At 46.4% G+C, this 17,575-nt stretch overlaps 2 protein-coding genes across 3 annotated transcripts in view; one reads left to right on the forward strand and one right to left on the reverse strand.

Annotated features, from left to right (window-relative positions):
• The window catches only part of LOC125430329 (LIM homeobox transcription factor 1-alpha-like), a 95,005-nt gene extending 92,228 nt beyond the window's left edge, over positions 1 to 2,777 (forward strand). For both annotated transcript variants that reach the window (XM_048492263.1, XM_048492264.1), the window contains exons 6-7: positions 1,341 to 1,499; positions 1,808 to 2,777. In XM_048492263.1, coding sequence (XP_048348220.1) covers positions 1,341 to 1,499; positions 1,808 to 1,962 — 314 coding nt within the window. In that variant the 3' untranslated portion in view covers positions 1,963 to 2,777. The remainder of the gene's footprint in view (positions 1 to 1,340; positions 1,500 to 1,807) is intronic.
• A 9,257-nt stretch (positions 2,778 to 12,034) lies between these two features.
• On the reverse strand, positions 12,035 to 15,727 carry CHCHD5 (coiled-coil-helix-coiled-coil-helix domain containing 5). Its single transcript, XM_048487513.1, has 3 exons — positions 15,701 to 15,727; positions 14,685 to 14,886; positions 12,035 to 12,463 (listed from the first exon to the last, which is right to left on the reverse strand). The coding sequence occupies exons 1-2, from the start codon at positions 15,725 to 15,727 to the stop codon at positions 14,686 to 14,688; spliced, it is 228 nt and encodes a 75-aa protein (XP_048343470.1). The 3' UTR covers positions 12,035 to 12,463; position 14,685.
• Positions 15,728 to 17,575: the final 1,848 nt, after the last annotated feature.

The raw sequence follows: 17,575 nt of genomic DNA on the forward strand, positions 1-17,575 counted from the left end.
TCAACCTTGCGAAGCTTTTAAGAACTGATGAGGTCATGCTAGCCCAGGGCTCTTAAGCTCAGGGTGCCTATAAAATACAAAGGAGGCTAATCAGTATTTTACATACATACATACATACATACATACATACATACATACATACATACATACATACCTGGACAGAGGCTGAAGTTTGGTATTCAGGTAGTATTGCTGGGAAAAAATATATATCCATATATTGCTCCTTTAACAGAAGTTTCATGCACGGAAGTGGTCAGTGGCAGCTTTTGATGGCACAGAAATGCAGGCATGTAGCATCCTGTGAAGGGTCTATTAAAAGGGCAGGGCATTTTACTCCTGGTTGATGACAATTCTCGATTCCTGGGGACCGTTTTGAGCTGATCTACACCTGCAGCAAAAAGCGCTCCTAATGTGGACTGTACCACTTCAGAGTGCCACTGTGAAGGGATGCCACATTTGGACATTTTACCTTGTGAAAAGCAACTTCTTAAAGGGGTGGGGGAACCAAGCAGGTATTGAATCTCTGTTTCAATACCTGTGACTTCCCCTTTGTACTAAAGATTGCCTGGATTGCCAATCTGGTCAGGTATTGGTAGCTAAGAAGGGTTAGCCCTGGTTAATACTTGGATGAGAGTTTGTCGGGGTTGCTATGCAGAGGCAGGCAATGGCAAACTACCTGTGTTGTATCTTCCCTGACCTGAATGGCCCAGGCTAGCCTGATCCCATCAGATCTAAGAAGCTAAGCAGAGTTGGCTTTGGTTAGTATTTGGATGAGAGAAACTTGCTTAAGAACAAATAAAGCATGAAGGCTGAGGCCTGTATACTGCCTTTCCAATGGTTTGTTCCACAGATCTAGAATAGCAATGATTAATCTATTACTAGAGAGCCAGCATGAGCCATGGACTCTAATCTGGAGAACTGGGTTCGATTCCCCACTCCTCTACTCTGGGTGATCTTGGGCCAATCACAGTTCTCCCAGAATTCTCTCAGCCCATGTGGAGACAGGCAATGGCAAACTACCTCCAAGCATCTCTTGCCTTGAAAACCCTATGGAATCTCCATGAGTCAGCTTTGACTTGATCACATGCATATAAAGTCACACAATCTATTACTATGACAATAAACTGCGTTTTGGAAAGTCTACCTTTCCCTCTTGGCTTTATAGCTTAAAGGTTGACAGAATTGGAGAAGATGAGATTGCCAACAATTAGGAAAGCAAAGACGACTTGGAAAGCAGAAGACCAGTTGCATATAGTTATTTTTTTGCAAGTGTCTCTTGTTGATGTGATTTCCTCCCTTCCTTCCTTGATCCTGCCTGGACTTCATGGATTGCTCAATAGATGGCACTAGCGTGCATGGCATGGACGGGCTCATGGTTCCGTATTCCAGGATCGCCCAGCAACAGCTGCTTCCCCTGGACCAGAACAGTTACAGCACAGACTTGTACCGGCAAGGACTCACACCACCCCAGTTGCCAGGAGATCATCTTCATCCCTATGGTGAGCCCAACTCCTTCAAGCCCTCTGTTTCTTTAAGTCAGGAGTCCCCAAGATGGTGCCTACCAAATGTTTTTAGGAAATGGGTGGACATTTGCCCAGCAAGGATTCTGACAAACTGCTGTAGATTTGATTGGCTGTGCAGATTTTTAAAACTGTTGCTGTGGCAGTAGCTGCCACCTCAGCATGAGGAGCCATTTTGGCAGCCATTTTGTGACCCACGACGCTGTGTCAGTATTCTAAAGGGTGCCTGCTGGCTCAAAAAGTGTGGGGATTCCTGTTTATTCCATTGCTTATTCTCTCCTTCCTAGATTCAGAAGGCGTCTTCCATGACATGGACAGCGACACCATTGGCCATTTGGGGGACTGCCTGCTGTCAGCGGCAGAAGCCAATCTACTGCAGACCCGAGTGGGGAACCCCATTGACCGGCTCTACTCCATGCAGAGCTCTTACTTCACCTCCTGACCATGGGGATGTCCCTGGCCCTTCTACCTGATACATGCCACTCTGGGCTTGAATGGGGAATTGCATGAAGGATTCAGACTGATCCGGAAGAACTCTTTGGATCTGGCAGAGCAAATAAGGCATGTTTAATTGACCGGTACCTGAGCACTACTTCTTGGGTACTAACCACTGAGTCTTCAGAGGACTTTGCTAAACTGCCTTTCCCCTCCTGCAACCCCATGTCCTATGGGTGGACAATTTCACAATTATGTTGCTGTAATTATAGCAGTGTGTTTGGTGTTGAAATTGTAGGGCATTCAAGCTAGGTTGACACATCAGGAGAGGTAAAAAACCAGAAGGTCTTGTTGGAGCCCTTGGCAAGGGCCAAGTCTCCAGCACTACCGTACTTTTTAATGAGGTTAGCCGGCCATTTCTTGTTAATTTTCTTTAGTGTTAGCAGAATTAAGACCTCTGGTGGACATCAGGTGAACCTGCTGACTTTCAGGAAAACAAGGAACACAGAACTCTGACACCAAGGAACGTCTTATCTCATCTACACTGGTTTTATACTAGTTTCATTGTTGCGGCCTCTCTGGCCCCTAATCCTATGAATTCTGGGAGAAGTAGTCTGGCCAAAGTAGCTGAACACTGGCTAATGATCCATCCCCTCCACCCAGAACTACAGTTCCCAAGGTTCATTAGGGAGAAGGCTGCCTTGAGTCTTTTAGAAAAAGGTGGGTTAAAATGTTGTAAATAAATGAATATAAATAAGGCTTCAATGTATATGTACCCCTAGATTGAAGGACTGGCAATGATCTTCAGCCAGCTTTATTCTACTCAGTGTTGTCTTTTATAAGCTTCCATTCAGTCTGGATGTTCAATAGCTGTCACAGGCCCTCCTTTTTTTATCTCTGTTGCCAACAAAGCTTCCATAACGCTGAGAATGATGCCAACACACCAGTCCGCCATAAAACTGAATTTCCACAATTAGATGAGAATGAGCTTGCTTTCTCGCTCAGAGGGAATTTAGGAATTCTGCCTTTGCTTAAAGGGAATTCTTGAAGACCATGCCCGGCAATGGAGAACCCAGCCGGTTTTTCCACATTTAGTTTGACACCCTTTCCCTGTGAAAATGGTTGAAACTTATCCCTTCAGCCTTCTCAATGCCTTCTATTGGACTTATTATCTGCCCCTGCTATGTTTCAATGGCCATTTTCTGGAGACCTCCTGCCATGTGGACCCCAAAGTCTTCTAGGACCCCACAATATGGCTTCACTGGCCAAAGCAGACTTGGTAGTCTCTCCTACATGGGATCATAAGTCAAGAGCACGGCAACAATACAGAACTCACAAAGATCATTGGGATCCATCTATGGCAGCCCGTTACACTCCGTAATTGAGCGAAGAAACCCCTTTTGGTGGTGGACAGGCCACCACCACCCCACACCAGGGCCAAGCAGATATTTGCAATCTGCCAACAAGCAGCCAGTTATCTAGCAACACTTTCTTACAGGAGCATCTTTATAAAATTGGACTTCCCACTTCCAGACTGGTCAACACAGACATTGCTCTGTTTAAGGAAACTAGTTGTACACAACCTATATTCACCTTTAAATCAAGGGTTTCAAAAGTGGGAAAGAACAATCATTAAGTGTTGGTAGATGCTTTTGTGTGGAGGCTGGGGGATCTTTGGAAAACCTAGAGGGAGAAAGTATTCTCCCTCAAATATAAATCATCTTAAACCCTGGTTTAAATGCAGTGTGATAGGTTGGGGGTGGGAGGGGACTGAACAATAAAAAGATTTACATTGGGAGAGTTCTCTCTTACAAAGCAGGCATGTTTGAATGGTCTTCAGAGAGGCCCATTGCCTGGAAGCCATGTGGATCATCTGTGATTCTTAGATTGAGTGTGTGGGGAGAGAACAGCAGTGGCATAGTGGTTAAGAGATGGTGTACTCTAATCTGGAGGAACTGGGTTTGATTCCCCGCTCTGCCGCCTGAGCTGTGGGAATTCAGATTAGCCTGTATGCTCCAACACATGCCAGCTGGGTGGCCTTGGGTTAGTCACAGTTCTTCTGAGCTCTCTCAGCCCCACCTACCTCACAGGGTGTTTGTTGTGAGGGGGAAAGGACAAGGAGATTGTAAGCCCCTCTAAGTCTTCTTGCAGGAGAGAAATGGGGAGTATAAATCCAACTCTTCTTCTTCTGGTTCTAGCCAGTTCCTAATTCTTTTGGAGTACCAAACGCAAGAGGGGTGGAGTACCAAACAAAAGAGTCATCTCTTCCCCAAGCTGTTTAGTTTCAACCTGTACACAGGGTATCAGTCTGCATCAGTGGTCTTCTAGCTTTCCAGATCTGGGACCTACTTTTAAACCCTTCCTCCCACAGCTGAGATTCAGAAAGTCATGAGACATCAGTCACATAAGGAAAGAGGAGCCAGAGTTATGACATAATTGGTATCAAGGGCAGGAACAGCAGGTAGCAAAGCAAGACAGTCAAGGAAGGAGGTTACCATAATGAAATTCAGACCAAGAGTCAGAGACATAGACGAATCTTCTGTTGAGGAACCTGTCCTCACTATTCTGTTGCTTCTGCCAGCATTCATGAAAAGTGAGGGACTGATTCTCTGCACATGTACCTTTGCAGCTGATCTTATCAAAGTGCAGCAAAAGAAAAAAAGTAGAGGTTTGAGGCCCACCTGAGGTTCCTGCTCATGGGCTGAAGACCTTTGGTTTTGATGGTCAAGCGGAAAAGACTTTACATGTAAAATGTCTCTTCGGAAGAGATGTTTTCCAGTAAGTGCACCCTGGACTGGCCAACCAGTTCAGCCATAGGTCCCTGTTGGTAGTCCCCAATTCAGTACTTCTGGTTTGGGATTGAAGCGAATGTGCTTTAAAATTGCAGTCTGGCACCCCATTATGCCCCACCCCATTTAAACAGAAAAGCCAAGGAGCAGCAAACAGCTGTAAGTGAAGACAAAGACTCTCTTATAGAGCCAAACAGCGGTCTCATTACAGGAGACAGGAAACACAAGTTGGCCTGGGGGTGTTTGTCTCACTGCTAGTTCCATGTGTCTGCCCAGGACAGGTAGACAGACAAGTTTAATCTGCTGAGGAACTGACAACTCCTCCAGCCATTTTCCCCCTATTGAAAGCTGCATGGATAGAAGGGCAGGAATACAGACGCCCCTTCTGCTGTTCTGTGCTCTACAGCTGATTTGTCCCCTTCCCCAAACTATTTGGAAAGGTGACTCTGAATCAGAAGTGAAATGCAAGTCAGGTGGGAGAATCCCTCAAAGTGACTGGCATTTCACATCTCATTTCATGAGACCCTGTAGTGTAGACATTATGTTTAAGTCATGGCCCCCGCAGGGATTCACATTCTGTAGGTTCCTTGGAGGAACTCAATTCTAACAAGCTCAAGGGGCCTGATAGGAATTGGAACTGGCGAAAGGAGAAGGAGGAGTTTCATCCTCTCCCCATTCCATTTTTCTGAACTGAAATGGTCCCATCAGGGACCAGAATGTGCACTGAGAGTCAGCGTGGTGTAGTGGTTAAGAGCAGGCGGATTCTAATCTGGAGAACCGGGTTTGATTCCCCACTCCTCCACCTGAATCTTATCTGGTGAACCAGATCTGGTGAACCAGATGTGTTTCCGCCCTCCTACATTCCTGCTGGGCTAGGCTTGGACCTTGGGCTAGTCACAGTTCTCTGAAGCTCTGTCAGCCCCACCTACCTCACAGGGTGTCTGTTGTGAGGAGGGGAAGGGAAAGGAATTTGTAAGCCACCTTGAGTCTCCTTACAGGACTGAACAGTGGGGTATAAACCCAAACTCTTCTTCTTCTAAATACCATGGGATGGTTCAAATGAGGAGAACTGAGGGCAGAGGGAGACCTCTCATCCTCCTATGTAGTCATCCTAATCAGACTTGGGTCCCTGCAGCATGTTGGAATTGAGTTTCCATGAGGAACTTGCAGCTGCAGGTCCCCGTGGTGACCATAAGTTAGATGTAGTCTAGACTGGCTCAAAGAATGAAGGCTGTCATGGACTCCAGCCCCTGGGGGTGGGGGGCGGGAAGAAAAGCGTGAATGGGTCTTCCAACGCAGAATTTCCAAGTCTTGTGCCCCTCCCCTGGAGTGTGTGTGGTTCCTCCCCCAGGAACGTTTGCACTAGATTGGGGTAAGTTTAAAGGACTATTTCTGTCAAAGCCCTCGCTCCCCAATCAGTGCCCTCCAGATCAGATCAGGCCTGCTGTAACCTTTCCTTTTCATGCCGGTCGTGATCTCGTATTGTGTCGTGCTGATGTCTTTGCATGTGCATTCAGAAATTAAAACAGAAAAATCGAAAACCACGTGTACTTCAGGTGGACCAGCTTCATTTTCAACCGTTCTGAGAACAAAGCCATGTAGGGGGTGAAACTCTGTCCGATACCACAGTGGTCATGAGGGCTATGGGGAACGTGATGGTGTGAGCATCATGGATTATTTGACTACACCGTGAGTGGCAATCAGATACACCCCCATCTCTGCTGCTCTGTGATTTGGGCAGGGAGAAATGGCATTCAGAAGTTCTCTTGCTCTTATCACTTCACCCAGTTAAGTGCAGTCCTCTGCAGGGCAACTCCAACAGCAGCTTCCTGCCCTTTTGTTGCCTTTGGCCATTTATGCACCAAGGGTCTCCTTCACTTTGAGCATACATCCCTATCAGGTTTTATTCCTGGTTATGCGCGCATTTTCCCCTCGTCAGCATACACCCCACTCTCAAATCAGAGAATCCCCACAGTTTCTGAAAGCTCTTTAAGGGTGATTTTCCTTCTCCCTTCATAGGGAGATCACTTTGCAGTATGGTTTCACACATGGAGACACACACACACACCCCAATGATTGGAAAATGTCACAGGGGGTCTGCAGGGGTGTCTAAAAACTAGCAATGGCCCCAAAACAAAGAAGAAGAAAAAAGCAGGCAATCTCCTAAAATGCATGGTGACTAGAAAGAAGATGGAGTGGGGGAGAGATGGCAGATCAGTCTGGATACAAACACTTTAGGGAGGTTAACCAAACATAAACAAAAATATGCAGGGGATGAGGTGCATGGAGGATAGTGCACACATAAAAAATCCACTTTGGAGCAAAGATTGCGAAGCAGCCATTTCTCAACTGCCTGGTAAGTGTTATGTACATAAAGGGCCTTTGGGCTTTGTCTTTTCACACTTATACCCGCTACAGCTAGCATATGCATCTCCCCTACAGATTATCTTTAAATGGTAGAAAAAATATAACTTGCCCTTCAAGGATATCCCCACTCCCTGCACACAGCTGCTGTCAGGGCATTGTCTCTGAAAAGGGGATTAAGAGGGAAGAAGTGTTCCAAAGGATAAAATGAGTCAGCTACCACAGAATTCCACCCTTCAAAGTCCATGGAAGCCCAGGGCTGAGGAAGCTTATATTTCCAAGGCCTGTACCATCAGGCACTACTCATTCAGGTAAACTCTGAGACACCTGCAATACCAATTGAAAGGTTTGGAAAGAAGGGGGAAAGATGCTGTGAGCACACAGTTCAGCCAAAGTTTCAGCCCTCCCAAATCTCATTATTTTTAGAGGGGGAGGGGGGATTTTATTCAGCTGCCATCATAGAATCAGTTTGGCTGGATCATGCCCAAATTTTGCAAGGCAGAAGAATCTGAATCAGAAAGGGTTTCACCCAAGCGAATACCCCCCTCATGTGCTATGTATTTAGGGGAAAGAGTGCCAGAGATGTTCCCATGGGAGCGCTTATGAGGTATTCTCAGAATACCTGCCTCCCATTTCACATTAGGAACAAAAGGGCATACACTTGTTCTTCCACTAGTCTAAGAAGATTCTTGGACTGGAAAGTATGTCAATCATCCTGCAAATTATCACTTCTGTGCTTAAAAAGGCCCTGTAAACTCTTGGCTTGGATTCCTTGCTTGGCCCTGTTTATTCACCCTCTTCTCCTGCCCCTGCATTCAGTTGCCAACCTCTAGGTGGGGCCTGGAAATCTCCTAGAATCACAACTGATCTCCAGACTAGTTCCACTAGAGAAAGTGGCCGCTTTGGCGGGTGGGTTCTACAGCCTTCTACTTCGCTGAGGTCCCCCTCCAAACCCTGCCCTCCTCAGTCCCCCTCTCAGGTCTCCAGGAATTTCCCAACCAAGAGTTGGCAGCCTTACCTGTGAGCCATGTCTAGCTTTCGGTTGGGCCTAAGCCAATCAAACCCAAAGAATGTGCGTGAACGGAATGTGGTTTCCCCCGGCTCCTCCTCCAACGAGACCAAAGGTGGCGGGGCTGATTAATGGCTATTCTCAGCCGTGAGTAAAATTAGGGCATTTTTCTGGATGAGGAATTAAAGGCGGCCTTGGCACTTTGCTGGTTCTAATCTGTGCCGCCTGGGCACACAAGTTCCGCTTGGAAGGAGAGGCTGGCCAACACAGCAAAGGCCGGGAGCAACACTCTGTGTCTCGCTCCAGGATTGGGGGGAGTCGAAGCTGAAAGGGAGAGGGATAAACAGAAACCTAATGGTCCTTGGCACTGCAGCCGGGGAACACTGCCGACTTAAGGCATTTAATTAATTAGCTTTTGCTTCTTTGGTGGAGGGAGGAGGACAAGAGAGTTATGCTCTGCAAATAGGAGGAAACAGAGGTGAACAAAAACGAAGGGCAGGCTGACTGGATCAGAGTAAATGACACAGTCCAAAAAGGGATCGGGGAATGAGCCACAAGTAGATACTCTACTACTCAACCATGGTCCCTCCCAAATGACCACTCCCCAAACCATTTCAAGTTGAGAAAATTTGGGGGGGGGGGGTGTCTCAGCCCTCTCTCTTCAGCGTCCTTACCCAAATCAGAAACTGCAAATGCCTGGTCAGTGCAGAACTGCAGAACACACTCTTCCCCTAAAGCGGACATCCCTCCAGAAATGGCAATGCAATTAGGCCCCAAGCATTGAATTCTCATCCATTCCCCTTTTAAAGCAAGTGCATTTCCCTGGCGTGACCCACTGAGCACTTTGTAGACGAGAAATCAGTCAGCAGTCCCTTTCTACCCCGCAACAAGGTAGTTGGATGGGTCGCTTTGCTCTGAAAATCTTTTAAATCTTTTCACTGGTAGGAGGGTCCCACTTCAGACGGAAGGTGGGGGCTCCCCTGATGAAATTCCAGGCAGGGAACAGATGTCAAGGAGAAGAGCTGTTGGTTTTTCTCTCAATCTAATTTTCGGTGTGGAAGGAATTTTTCTTTGTGTGAAGAAACATTCAGTTCTGGGAATTATGTCCACCTGCTGTTTGAAGGACCACAGTCCTGTTAAGTCCACGTTACTTGTGTGTATGAATGCAGTCTACTCATGTGGCTTCAGAGTATGTGGGGAAGGGGTTTGTGGACCCCTCTTCCTTCCACAGCCCTGTTTGGAGTAAGTTGCAAAATGTTTCCACCCAGGACTCTTTGAAGCGAAGGCAAGTCAGAGGCACCTCCTCCCATCTCCCACTCAAGTCCCCTCACAAGGGAGGGCTGACACCCCCCTGACCATTGCTGTTGTATGTTCTTGTCCTTCTGTCCCGCTGTTCCCAGGGAACACTCAGTCTCCCCACAGCCACAGTTGAGGGGGGAACTCCCATCCCTGGACAGATCGATAAGAACAAGCCCATACTTGTCAAAAACCACTCGGTCTGGTTAGAGCAGGTTATTCCCTCTCCTTCTGGGAAATGTATGGGTACCACAGAGATTCTAACCCATGCAGAGAATTAATTAAAATGGGAATGTGGATTCTTGTGATTGTTGCAAAGCCAAAAACTATAATCAGTAAGAACAGGGAAGGTCCTGATGTAGCTAGCCTGATCTAATCAGTCCTTGGAGGCTAAGCAGACTTGGCCCTGCATGGGTGGGAGCCCAACCAAGGAAATCCAGGGTTCCTATGCAATGCCAGGCAATGGCAAACTCTCTTGACTTGGATGGCCAAAGTTAGACTGATCTCGACAGATCTTGGAAGCTAAGCAAGGTTGACCCTGGCTAGTACATGGTTGGGAGCGTCCCAAGGAAGTCCAGGGTGGCTATGTAGAGACAGGCAATGGCAAATCACCTCAGGTCATCTCTTGACTTGACTTGGATGGCCAAAGGTGGGCTGATCTCAACAGATCTTGGAAGCTAAGCAAAGTTGACACTCTGGTTAGCACATGGATGGGAGAGTCCCAAGGAAGTCCGGGGTGGCTACATAGAGGCAGGCAATGGCAAACAACCCAGGTCATCTCTTGACTTGAAGGGCCAAAGCTAGACTGATCTCGACAGATCTTGGAAGATAAGCAAAGTTGACCCTGGCTAGTACTTGGATGGGAGACTTTAGGGAGAGTCGAGATGGCTACATAGAAAGGAGGCGAGCAATGGCAAACCACCTCCAGATTCATCTCTTGACGAGCTTAGGCTGTGAAACTGGGCCGTTAGACAGATCCATTGGAAGCTAAGCAAAGTTGACCCTGGCTAGTACTTGGATGGGAGACTCCCAAGGAAGTCCAGGATGGCTACATAGAGGCAGGCAATGGCAAACCACCTCAGGTCATCTCTTGACTTGACTTGGCTGGCCAAAGCTGGGCTGATTTCGACAGATCATGGAAGCTAAGCAAAGTTGACCCTGGCTAGTACTTGGATGGGAGACTCCCAAGGAAGTCCAGGATGGCTACATAGAGGCAGGCAATGGCAAATCACCTCGAAAGGTCTCTTGCCTTGAAAACACTACATAGTTGCCATAAGTTGGTCAAGACTTGATGCCACCCAAAACAAAAAGGATGCCACCTTAAGTACATTTATCGTGGCATGCATTTTCATGGACTGCAGCCCACTTCATCCGATGTGTGAAGTGGGCCTTGACAGAAGATATTTTCATTAGATACACCAGGACAGAGATGATATATAGACACATGGATATAGAAGGATTACAAAGTCAACCCTAGGGTTAAAAGACCATGAAATCTGACATACAGTCTTTCCAAAACTCAGAAGGATGCAGCATAAGCATGGCAACCGTTCACTGCTCTACCCAAGTATACAAAAGAACTTAACACTTGTGAGGATGAAGAAAGAGGTCAGCTCCATTTTAAACCCAAATAAGCCTATTGATAAATTCCACTGCGGTAATTTTAAAGTGTTGCTTTGTAGTAGCATTAATGGAGGCTTAAAAATACTGATGTGGATCCAAGTGATGTACAGAGTTCCAGGTGCAGAGTGCAACTTTTGTGCACCACCCCCCACCCCATTCAAATGCACTGTTCAAATGCAGCAAATGGTTCCTCAGTCGTTCAAAATGGTCCCCAAAATTGACACATGCACAAAATGGCCCCCAAAATCCTGCTCAGGGGTGCAGTTTGTCTCCTCTCCCCTAGGAGCCAAATGTGGGGGATCATCCTGTGGCACCACAGGAAGGGAAAGCCACAGAGGTCACACCACATGGGCGCCAGTCCCTGGACATGTGTGAAGCTCACGTGTGCATTTGTCCCAGTGATGCCTTCTTTAGTCAACACAGCTGTTAAAATGCCAACACAACTATGGTGACTGTTACCATCAACAGTGACAATGGATATGAATGCCTGCTGTGCTCAACTTGTGTACTTTTATGTTTTGCACAGAGATGCATGACAGGGCATTGATGGCCCTCGTGGTCTCTTCCAACTCTATGATTCTATGTTACAATCTGTGGCCAGCATTTCATAGCTTTCTAGCTCCCTTATCGGCCTACTGAGGATACACTTTTTATATATGATGAAACAACTCTAGCCCAGGAAAAAGGTATCTATTATGTCTTTAAGATACTGCAAACCCTGCATTTTCATTCTTCAGCAACAAATGCTGCTACCTCTCTGGACTTTGAAATCAGCAAGAATGCTTTCATGATCATATGATGCCCCCCAGTGGTTACACAGCAGATATTCACGGCAGGTTCATATGTATCTTTGCTTCTCTCTACAGACAAGTATCAATTTTAAAATTGTGCTGAAACGCCATCGATCCACCAATTTCACTGTGAATGGGACAGTAGATTCCTTTGAACTCCTGCCCAGAGATCTTTCTTGAAAAACCCAGCCTGGATCACACTGAAACTGCCATAAATATTATTACTTTATTACTGATATTTCCACCTGCTAAGCAGCACCGTTAGGATAAAAGATCCACGAAAGGTTGTTTTGATCTCCAGATGTGATTGACTGCACCATGGGTAGGTGAAGTCCAGGTGCAGGAAAAATGTATGTAGCAGACTCCAAGTCTAGCCCAGTACATAAAGCCAAAATATCACTGTCATGTCCGTTCAGCTTACGTGACTTATCAATAGGAGGCTAGGCTTTGGTCAAAAAAGCACAAACGTCAAGTCAAGATGGCATGGATGGCCCCAACTGGGCAAGCGGTGCCCAGACAGGTGCAAATGACGTTTGCAGGATCTTGAGGATTTACAATGTTCCTACTGTCATTTCAGGTTGGATCTTATGGGAGCTCCACGACACGGCAGTCACTGAAGGAGAGCACCATTTCACACTGCAATAGGGGGAAAAGCAGGGGGGGGGAGATGAAAAGAAAGCCTTGTGCGGTTCAAATAGTTACATTACAGTGTTCCTTTCCTCACTTCAGATGCTGATTTGGTCATGCTTGGGTTGCTGTCCTGAGAGGTAAGAACACTCAACTCTGCCTACAAAGACCCAACGTGATCTTTCACCCATTTCAGTCATATGCCTGGTCATTTGGAACAAGAATTCATTGCCTCCTAAGAAACCTCTGGGTATCACATGGAGGGAGCTTTGACTCATGAAAGTTCATACCCCCAAAATCATGTCGGTCTCTCAGGTGCTGCTGGACTCAAATCTAACTCTCATACTGCAAATCAGCCAGGCTCCCCACGGAAACTGCCTCCATGAAAGGCACCTCATGCAGTTGGGTGAAATGGAGATCTATCAACTTCACAAAAAATATTGAGTATCTGACCAAGGTAGCTTTGACTTCTTGAGAGCTGATGTGCCCAAAATCTTGTTGATTTCTAAGGGGCTCTTGAACTCGAATCAAGCTGTTCTGAGTTTACCCAAAATTAATGCCACAGAAACACCTAAGAGTCCATGAAACCCAGTTGTTCTCGACTAGCTCATTGCTTTATCTGCCTATTCACTCTGGTGGGAGAAAACTACAGCAAACTCTATGGATTCATAAGGACGGCTGCTCACCCACCCACCCTTCTCTGAAAACAACTGCAGTTATCCTTCCAGACTCCATCCCAGTCCCCAGAGCACTAGAGTAAGAGAGAAAGTGCAAAAAGCAGCGGTATAATTCTAACTACGCTAAAACCCTGCAGTCCAAATTTGCTTTCAGAAGAAGAAGGAGGAGGAGGAGGAGGAGAAAAGAGGAGGAGGAGTTTGGATTGATATCCCCCCCTTTCTCTCCTGTAGGAGACTCAAAGGGGCTTACAATCTCCCTGCCCTTCCCCCCTCACAACAAACACCGTGAGGTGGGTGGGGCTGAGAGAGCCCCAAAAAGCTGTGACTAGCCTAAGGTCACCCAGCTGGCATGTGTTGGGAGTGCACAGGCTAATCTGAATTCCCCAGATAAGCCCCCACAGCTCAAGCAGCAGAGCGGGGAATCAAACCCGGTTCTTCCAGATTACAATGCACCTGCTCTTAACGACTACGCCACTGCTGCTCCTTTTAACGAGGCATGAAGTTTCCTTATACTGAATCAGACAATTGGTCCTTCAGCATCAACACTGTGCACTCAGACTGGCAGCGGCACTCCAGGATCTTTCACATCACCAACTGAACAGGTGTCAAACTCGCAGCCCTCCAGATGTTGTGACTACAGTTCCCATCATTCCCTGCCAGCATGCCACTGGCAGGGAATGATGGGAACTGTAGTCCATAACATCTGGAGGGCCACAAGTTTGACACCTATGCTGGTCCTTCAATTGGAGATACCAGGGATGGAACCTGAGCCCTTAGGCACGCCTAGCAAAGCTCTACCCCTGAGCCATGGCCACTCTGTGAATGTCAGCATTCTTCATTCCCTTTCTACTATAATTACACGAGTCCCCTTATCTCTACTACCCATCCAAATACTCGAACAGGTTCGCCTCACTAACGAGCCCTCGATCTTCCTCTCTCCCTTTGGATCCTTGCTCTTCCGCTGCCCCCGCCTCTTATAACCATGCTATTCCCATTCCGTTTGCAGTGCCTGCTTCTTCCCACCTTTAAGTGAGAGGAGTTCATCTTAGCCAAACTGATCTACTACTTTCCTCAAAAGCTGAATGATTTCTCAGCATTCTGTCACGCAGCCTTCCACCTCAGAAGTTAGAATATTTGAGAATATTCCATGATGTATCCTTAACGCAGCTAGAAGCAGGCCAGATGGAGGACAGCTTGCTTTTAAGCTTTGTAAAGTGGGGTGGATCTAGCATAAAGTTTCTGCCTTCACTAGAGCTCGTGCGCAAGAGGAAATGCAAGAAATATGACTGTGAATACTGTACTAGCCGCCTGCACCAAGTCCAACTTATTGTTTCCCCGCTTGCATTACTACTTGTACAAGTTCTTGTGCAAGCCATTTCTGAGCACTGCAATATAAAGGGAGGGAAGAGTAATTAAGCGGTACCCAAGAGCCCACATATGTGGAGCCACAGCACTTCCCTTTGTTTCCGTGTTGCTGGATCCAAACCAATATGTACATATAGCTGCGTATATGTCACACAGAGACTAACAGAAATCTGCATCTTGGCACCAACCTCACGTAGCTAGTTTCACTTGGTCAGCACAGTGCAGGAACCGTTGTACATGCTCAGCGCAGTTCATCACCGAGGTCTGGTTTTCTTTAAGGCACTGTTCAAATGCAGCGAATGGTTCCGCACAGTCGTTACGGATCTTCTGAATAATCGGGCTGTGGCAAAAACATAAGAAGAGCCCTGAAGGTTCAGACCAGTTGTCTATCTAGTCCCGCATCCTGTTTCATACAGTATCCAAACAGTTCCTCTGGAGGGCCAACAACAGGGCTTAGAGGTCAAGGCCTTCCCCATGCTTCCTGGCACTGGTGAGCTGCCTCTGAAAATGAAGTTTTCTTTACTCATCATGGCTGGTGGCCACTGGCAGACCTCCCCTCCACGAAACTCTCTCATCCCTTTTAAAGCCATCTATGTGTGTCATTGTCACTTCATCCACTGGCAACAAATTCCACATAAGGGCATGTGCAAATGAGAGGAAACTGAGATTACCAGCAAAGCAAGAGCTCCAGTTTTACAGCTGCCTTGCTTTGGAGAAGGTGATGTCATAGTTAAAAGTGTGATCCAAGATGGCTGCTATGAGTCTTCCCCCTTGAATTTCCTTGGCAGCCTTACCACATACACACAGACTCCCTCCTTATCAGATGTCTAAAGTTGTCAGAACTGCCTTGGGAAATGCCAGGAGATTTTGAGGGTGGTGCCTGGGGAAGGTAGAATTTGAGAAGGAAATGATGTCACATTTGGGCAAGTGACAAATGTACAGACCCCACGTCTACAACATGAGGATTATAACGTTAACCTGGGCAAACCATTTCTGGTAACTGATGGACTGAGCTCTCATTTACTAAAGCTTGGTGGTAGAAAGTGTCATAAAGGCACCACTGACTTAGGGCAACACCATAGTTTTCAAGGCTGGAGACTAACAGAAGTGGTTTGCCCTTGTGTAGCAACTGTGGAACTTTTTTGAGTGGTCTCCCACCCAAGCACCAACCAGGACCAACCCTGCTTAGCTTCTGAGATCTCACGAGATCAGGCCTGCCTAGGCCAGCCATGTTACAGCCACAAATCTTTACACTGGATCAAATGTTATTAGTCTTCAAGGTTGCGCTGGACTCCTTTTTAAAAATCTCACGACTAATGATCACAGAGATTATCAGCAAAAGCACTATACAAACACTGTGACTAATAATGCTACTACTACCATTAAGTTGCATCAAATGCAAAGAAGCCATTTCTAATCTGCCACACATTTGCATTTTGTGAAACTGTTACCGCCAGGAAAATAGGAAAATATTTTCCTGAGCCTATTGCTGAACTACACTGGCAAAGGATAAGAGCAAAGAGACCAGTGTTGTTCAAAAGTCTCCATAAGGCCCAGAAAGAATGTGTATATATGAATGTGCTGATGTTTCACATGGTTTCCTTCTTGCCTTTGTCCCTTTTAAGATGCAATGTAAGCCCCTCAGTGTTGGATTTATTATTTGCCAAATGTTTAGGATTATAATTTAGCTAGGTTCTCCAATTGATTTAAGGTTTTGTTACTGTTAATTTAGGATACTCTTTCTTATATGTATATGAGCTTGTACTGTATTGGAGGTTCTTTAAGATTTCCTCTAATGTTTAAGTTTAGAAATGTTATTTTAGATATCTGTATCTGTTGGAAAAAACAGCAGCTTGTAACAGCTGATATTAAAGCCCAAGGAAGTTAGTCCTGGAATTCAGTTTGGACCAACACCCAGGTAATCCCATCTTCACCATTAAAAGGGCCTTTTGACTAACAAAGGATGGACTCAGGGTGTGGACTGAATGTTGGAAGATGTCACCCTGTTTTGCTATTGGACTGTTTGAAGTTTTACTCTCAGGATCCAGAAGCTCATTGGACTGTTCACATTTTTACTTTCAGGATCCAATAATTAATTGGATCATTTAAACTTGTCTCTGTCTAACACTCCCAAGGAACCACCTCAGGCAAGAAGGTGCAACCTTTTCTTCTGGGATTTGATCAGGGGCGTACCTAGGCAAACTGGCGCCCGGGGACAAAACCTGAGCTTGGTGCCCCCCCCCCCACCCAGTGTATGGGCAGCCACCCTCCCCCACCATGACCAAACAATGATTTTTTTGTACCAGCTCACAAAACCCCTCCCACTTCATCAAAACATACATGGCTCTGTCCCCACCAACTCTTTTCCTAATTTCCTAATCATAACAACCCTATGAGGTAGGTTGTTAGCCTGAGAAACAACTCCAAGCCAGTGCACGTGGGTATTAAGCATGTAAATCTCTCACAAATCACCCCCAGCAAAACATTTACCAAACAAATGTCAGCATCATCTCTTACAAAACACCTCCAGTGGAATCCACCCCCAAACAGCATCACTTTCAATGGTGTTTAAACTAGGGAGCTCAGATTCTTCTTTTAAATCTACCTTAAAGGGAGAATCGGGGGTCCCCGATTAAAACAAAATTGAAAGTGATGCTGTTTGGGGGTGGATTCTCCCCCGCCCTGAAACAGCATCACTTTTGAGGGTTGGAGATTCAGATGAAACAAATAGCAGATCTGGCTGGAATCTGGCCAAATTTGGGCACATTAGGACAAAAATTGTCCAATTATGTCCTGCCCAAATATGAACAAATGTGCATGCAAGGTATTGGGGGGGGGCGGTATTTTTGGTATTTTTTCGGCCTGCAGGGAGTGCATTTTTAAAGTTAGCGGCACCATGATTTCCATCATCCAGAGGTTGCCCTGATGATACCCCCCGAGTTTGGCGATGTTTGGTTCAGGGGCAGCAAAGTTATGGATGCCCAAATGGAATGCCCCCATCCCCATTGTTTTCAATGGGAGCTAACCTGAGATGGGGGCTACCCATTTGAGGGACCATAACTTTGGTCCCCCTGAACAT

Source organism: Sphaerodactylus townsendi, linkage group LG03, assembly GCF_021028975.2.
Source record: "Sphaerodactylus townsendi isolate TG3544 linkage group LG03, MPM_Stown_v2.3, whole genome shotgun sequence".
Classification (NCBI taxonomy): domain Eukaryota; kingdom Metazoa; phylum Chordata; class Lepidosauria; order Squamata; family Sphaerodactylidae; genus Sphaerodactylus; species Sphaerodactylus townsendi.

Coding starts and splice junctions, on each gene's coding strand:
- CHCHD5 (XM_048487513.1), bottom strand. CDS start 15,727: ATGGCTGGCCTAGGCAGGCCTGATCTC. Junction 14,887..15,700: donor GCCTAGGCAGGCCTGATCTC/GTGAGATCTCAG, acceptor ATGCGGGACTAG/ATAGACAACTGGTCTGAACC.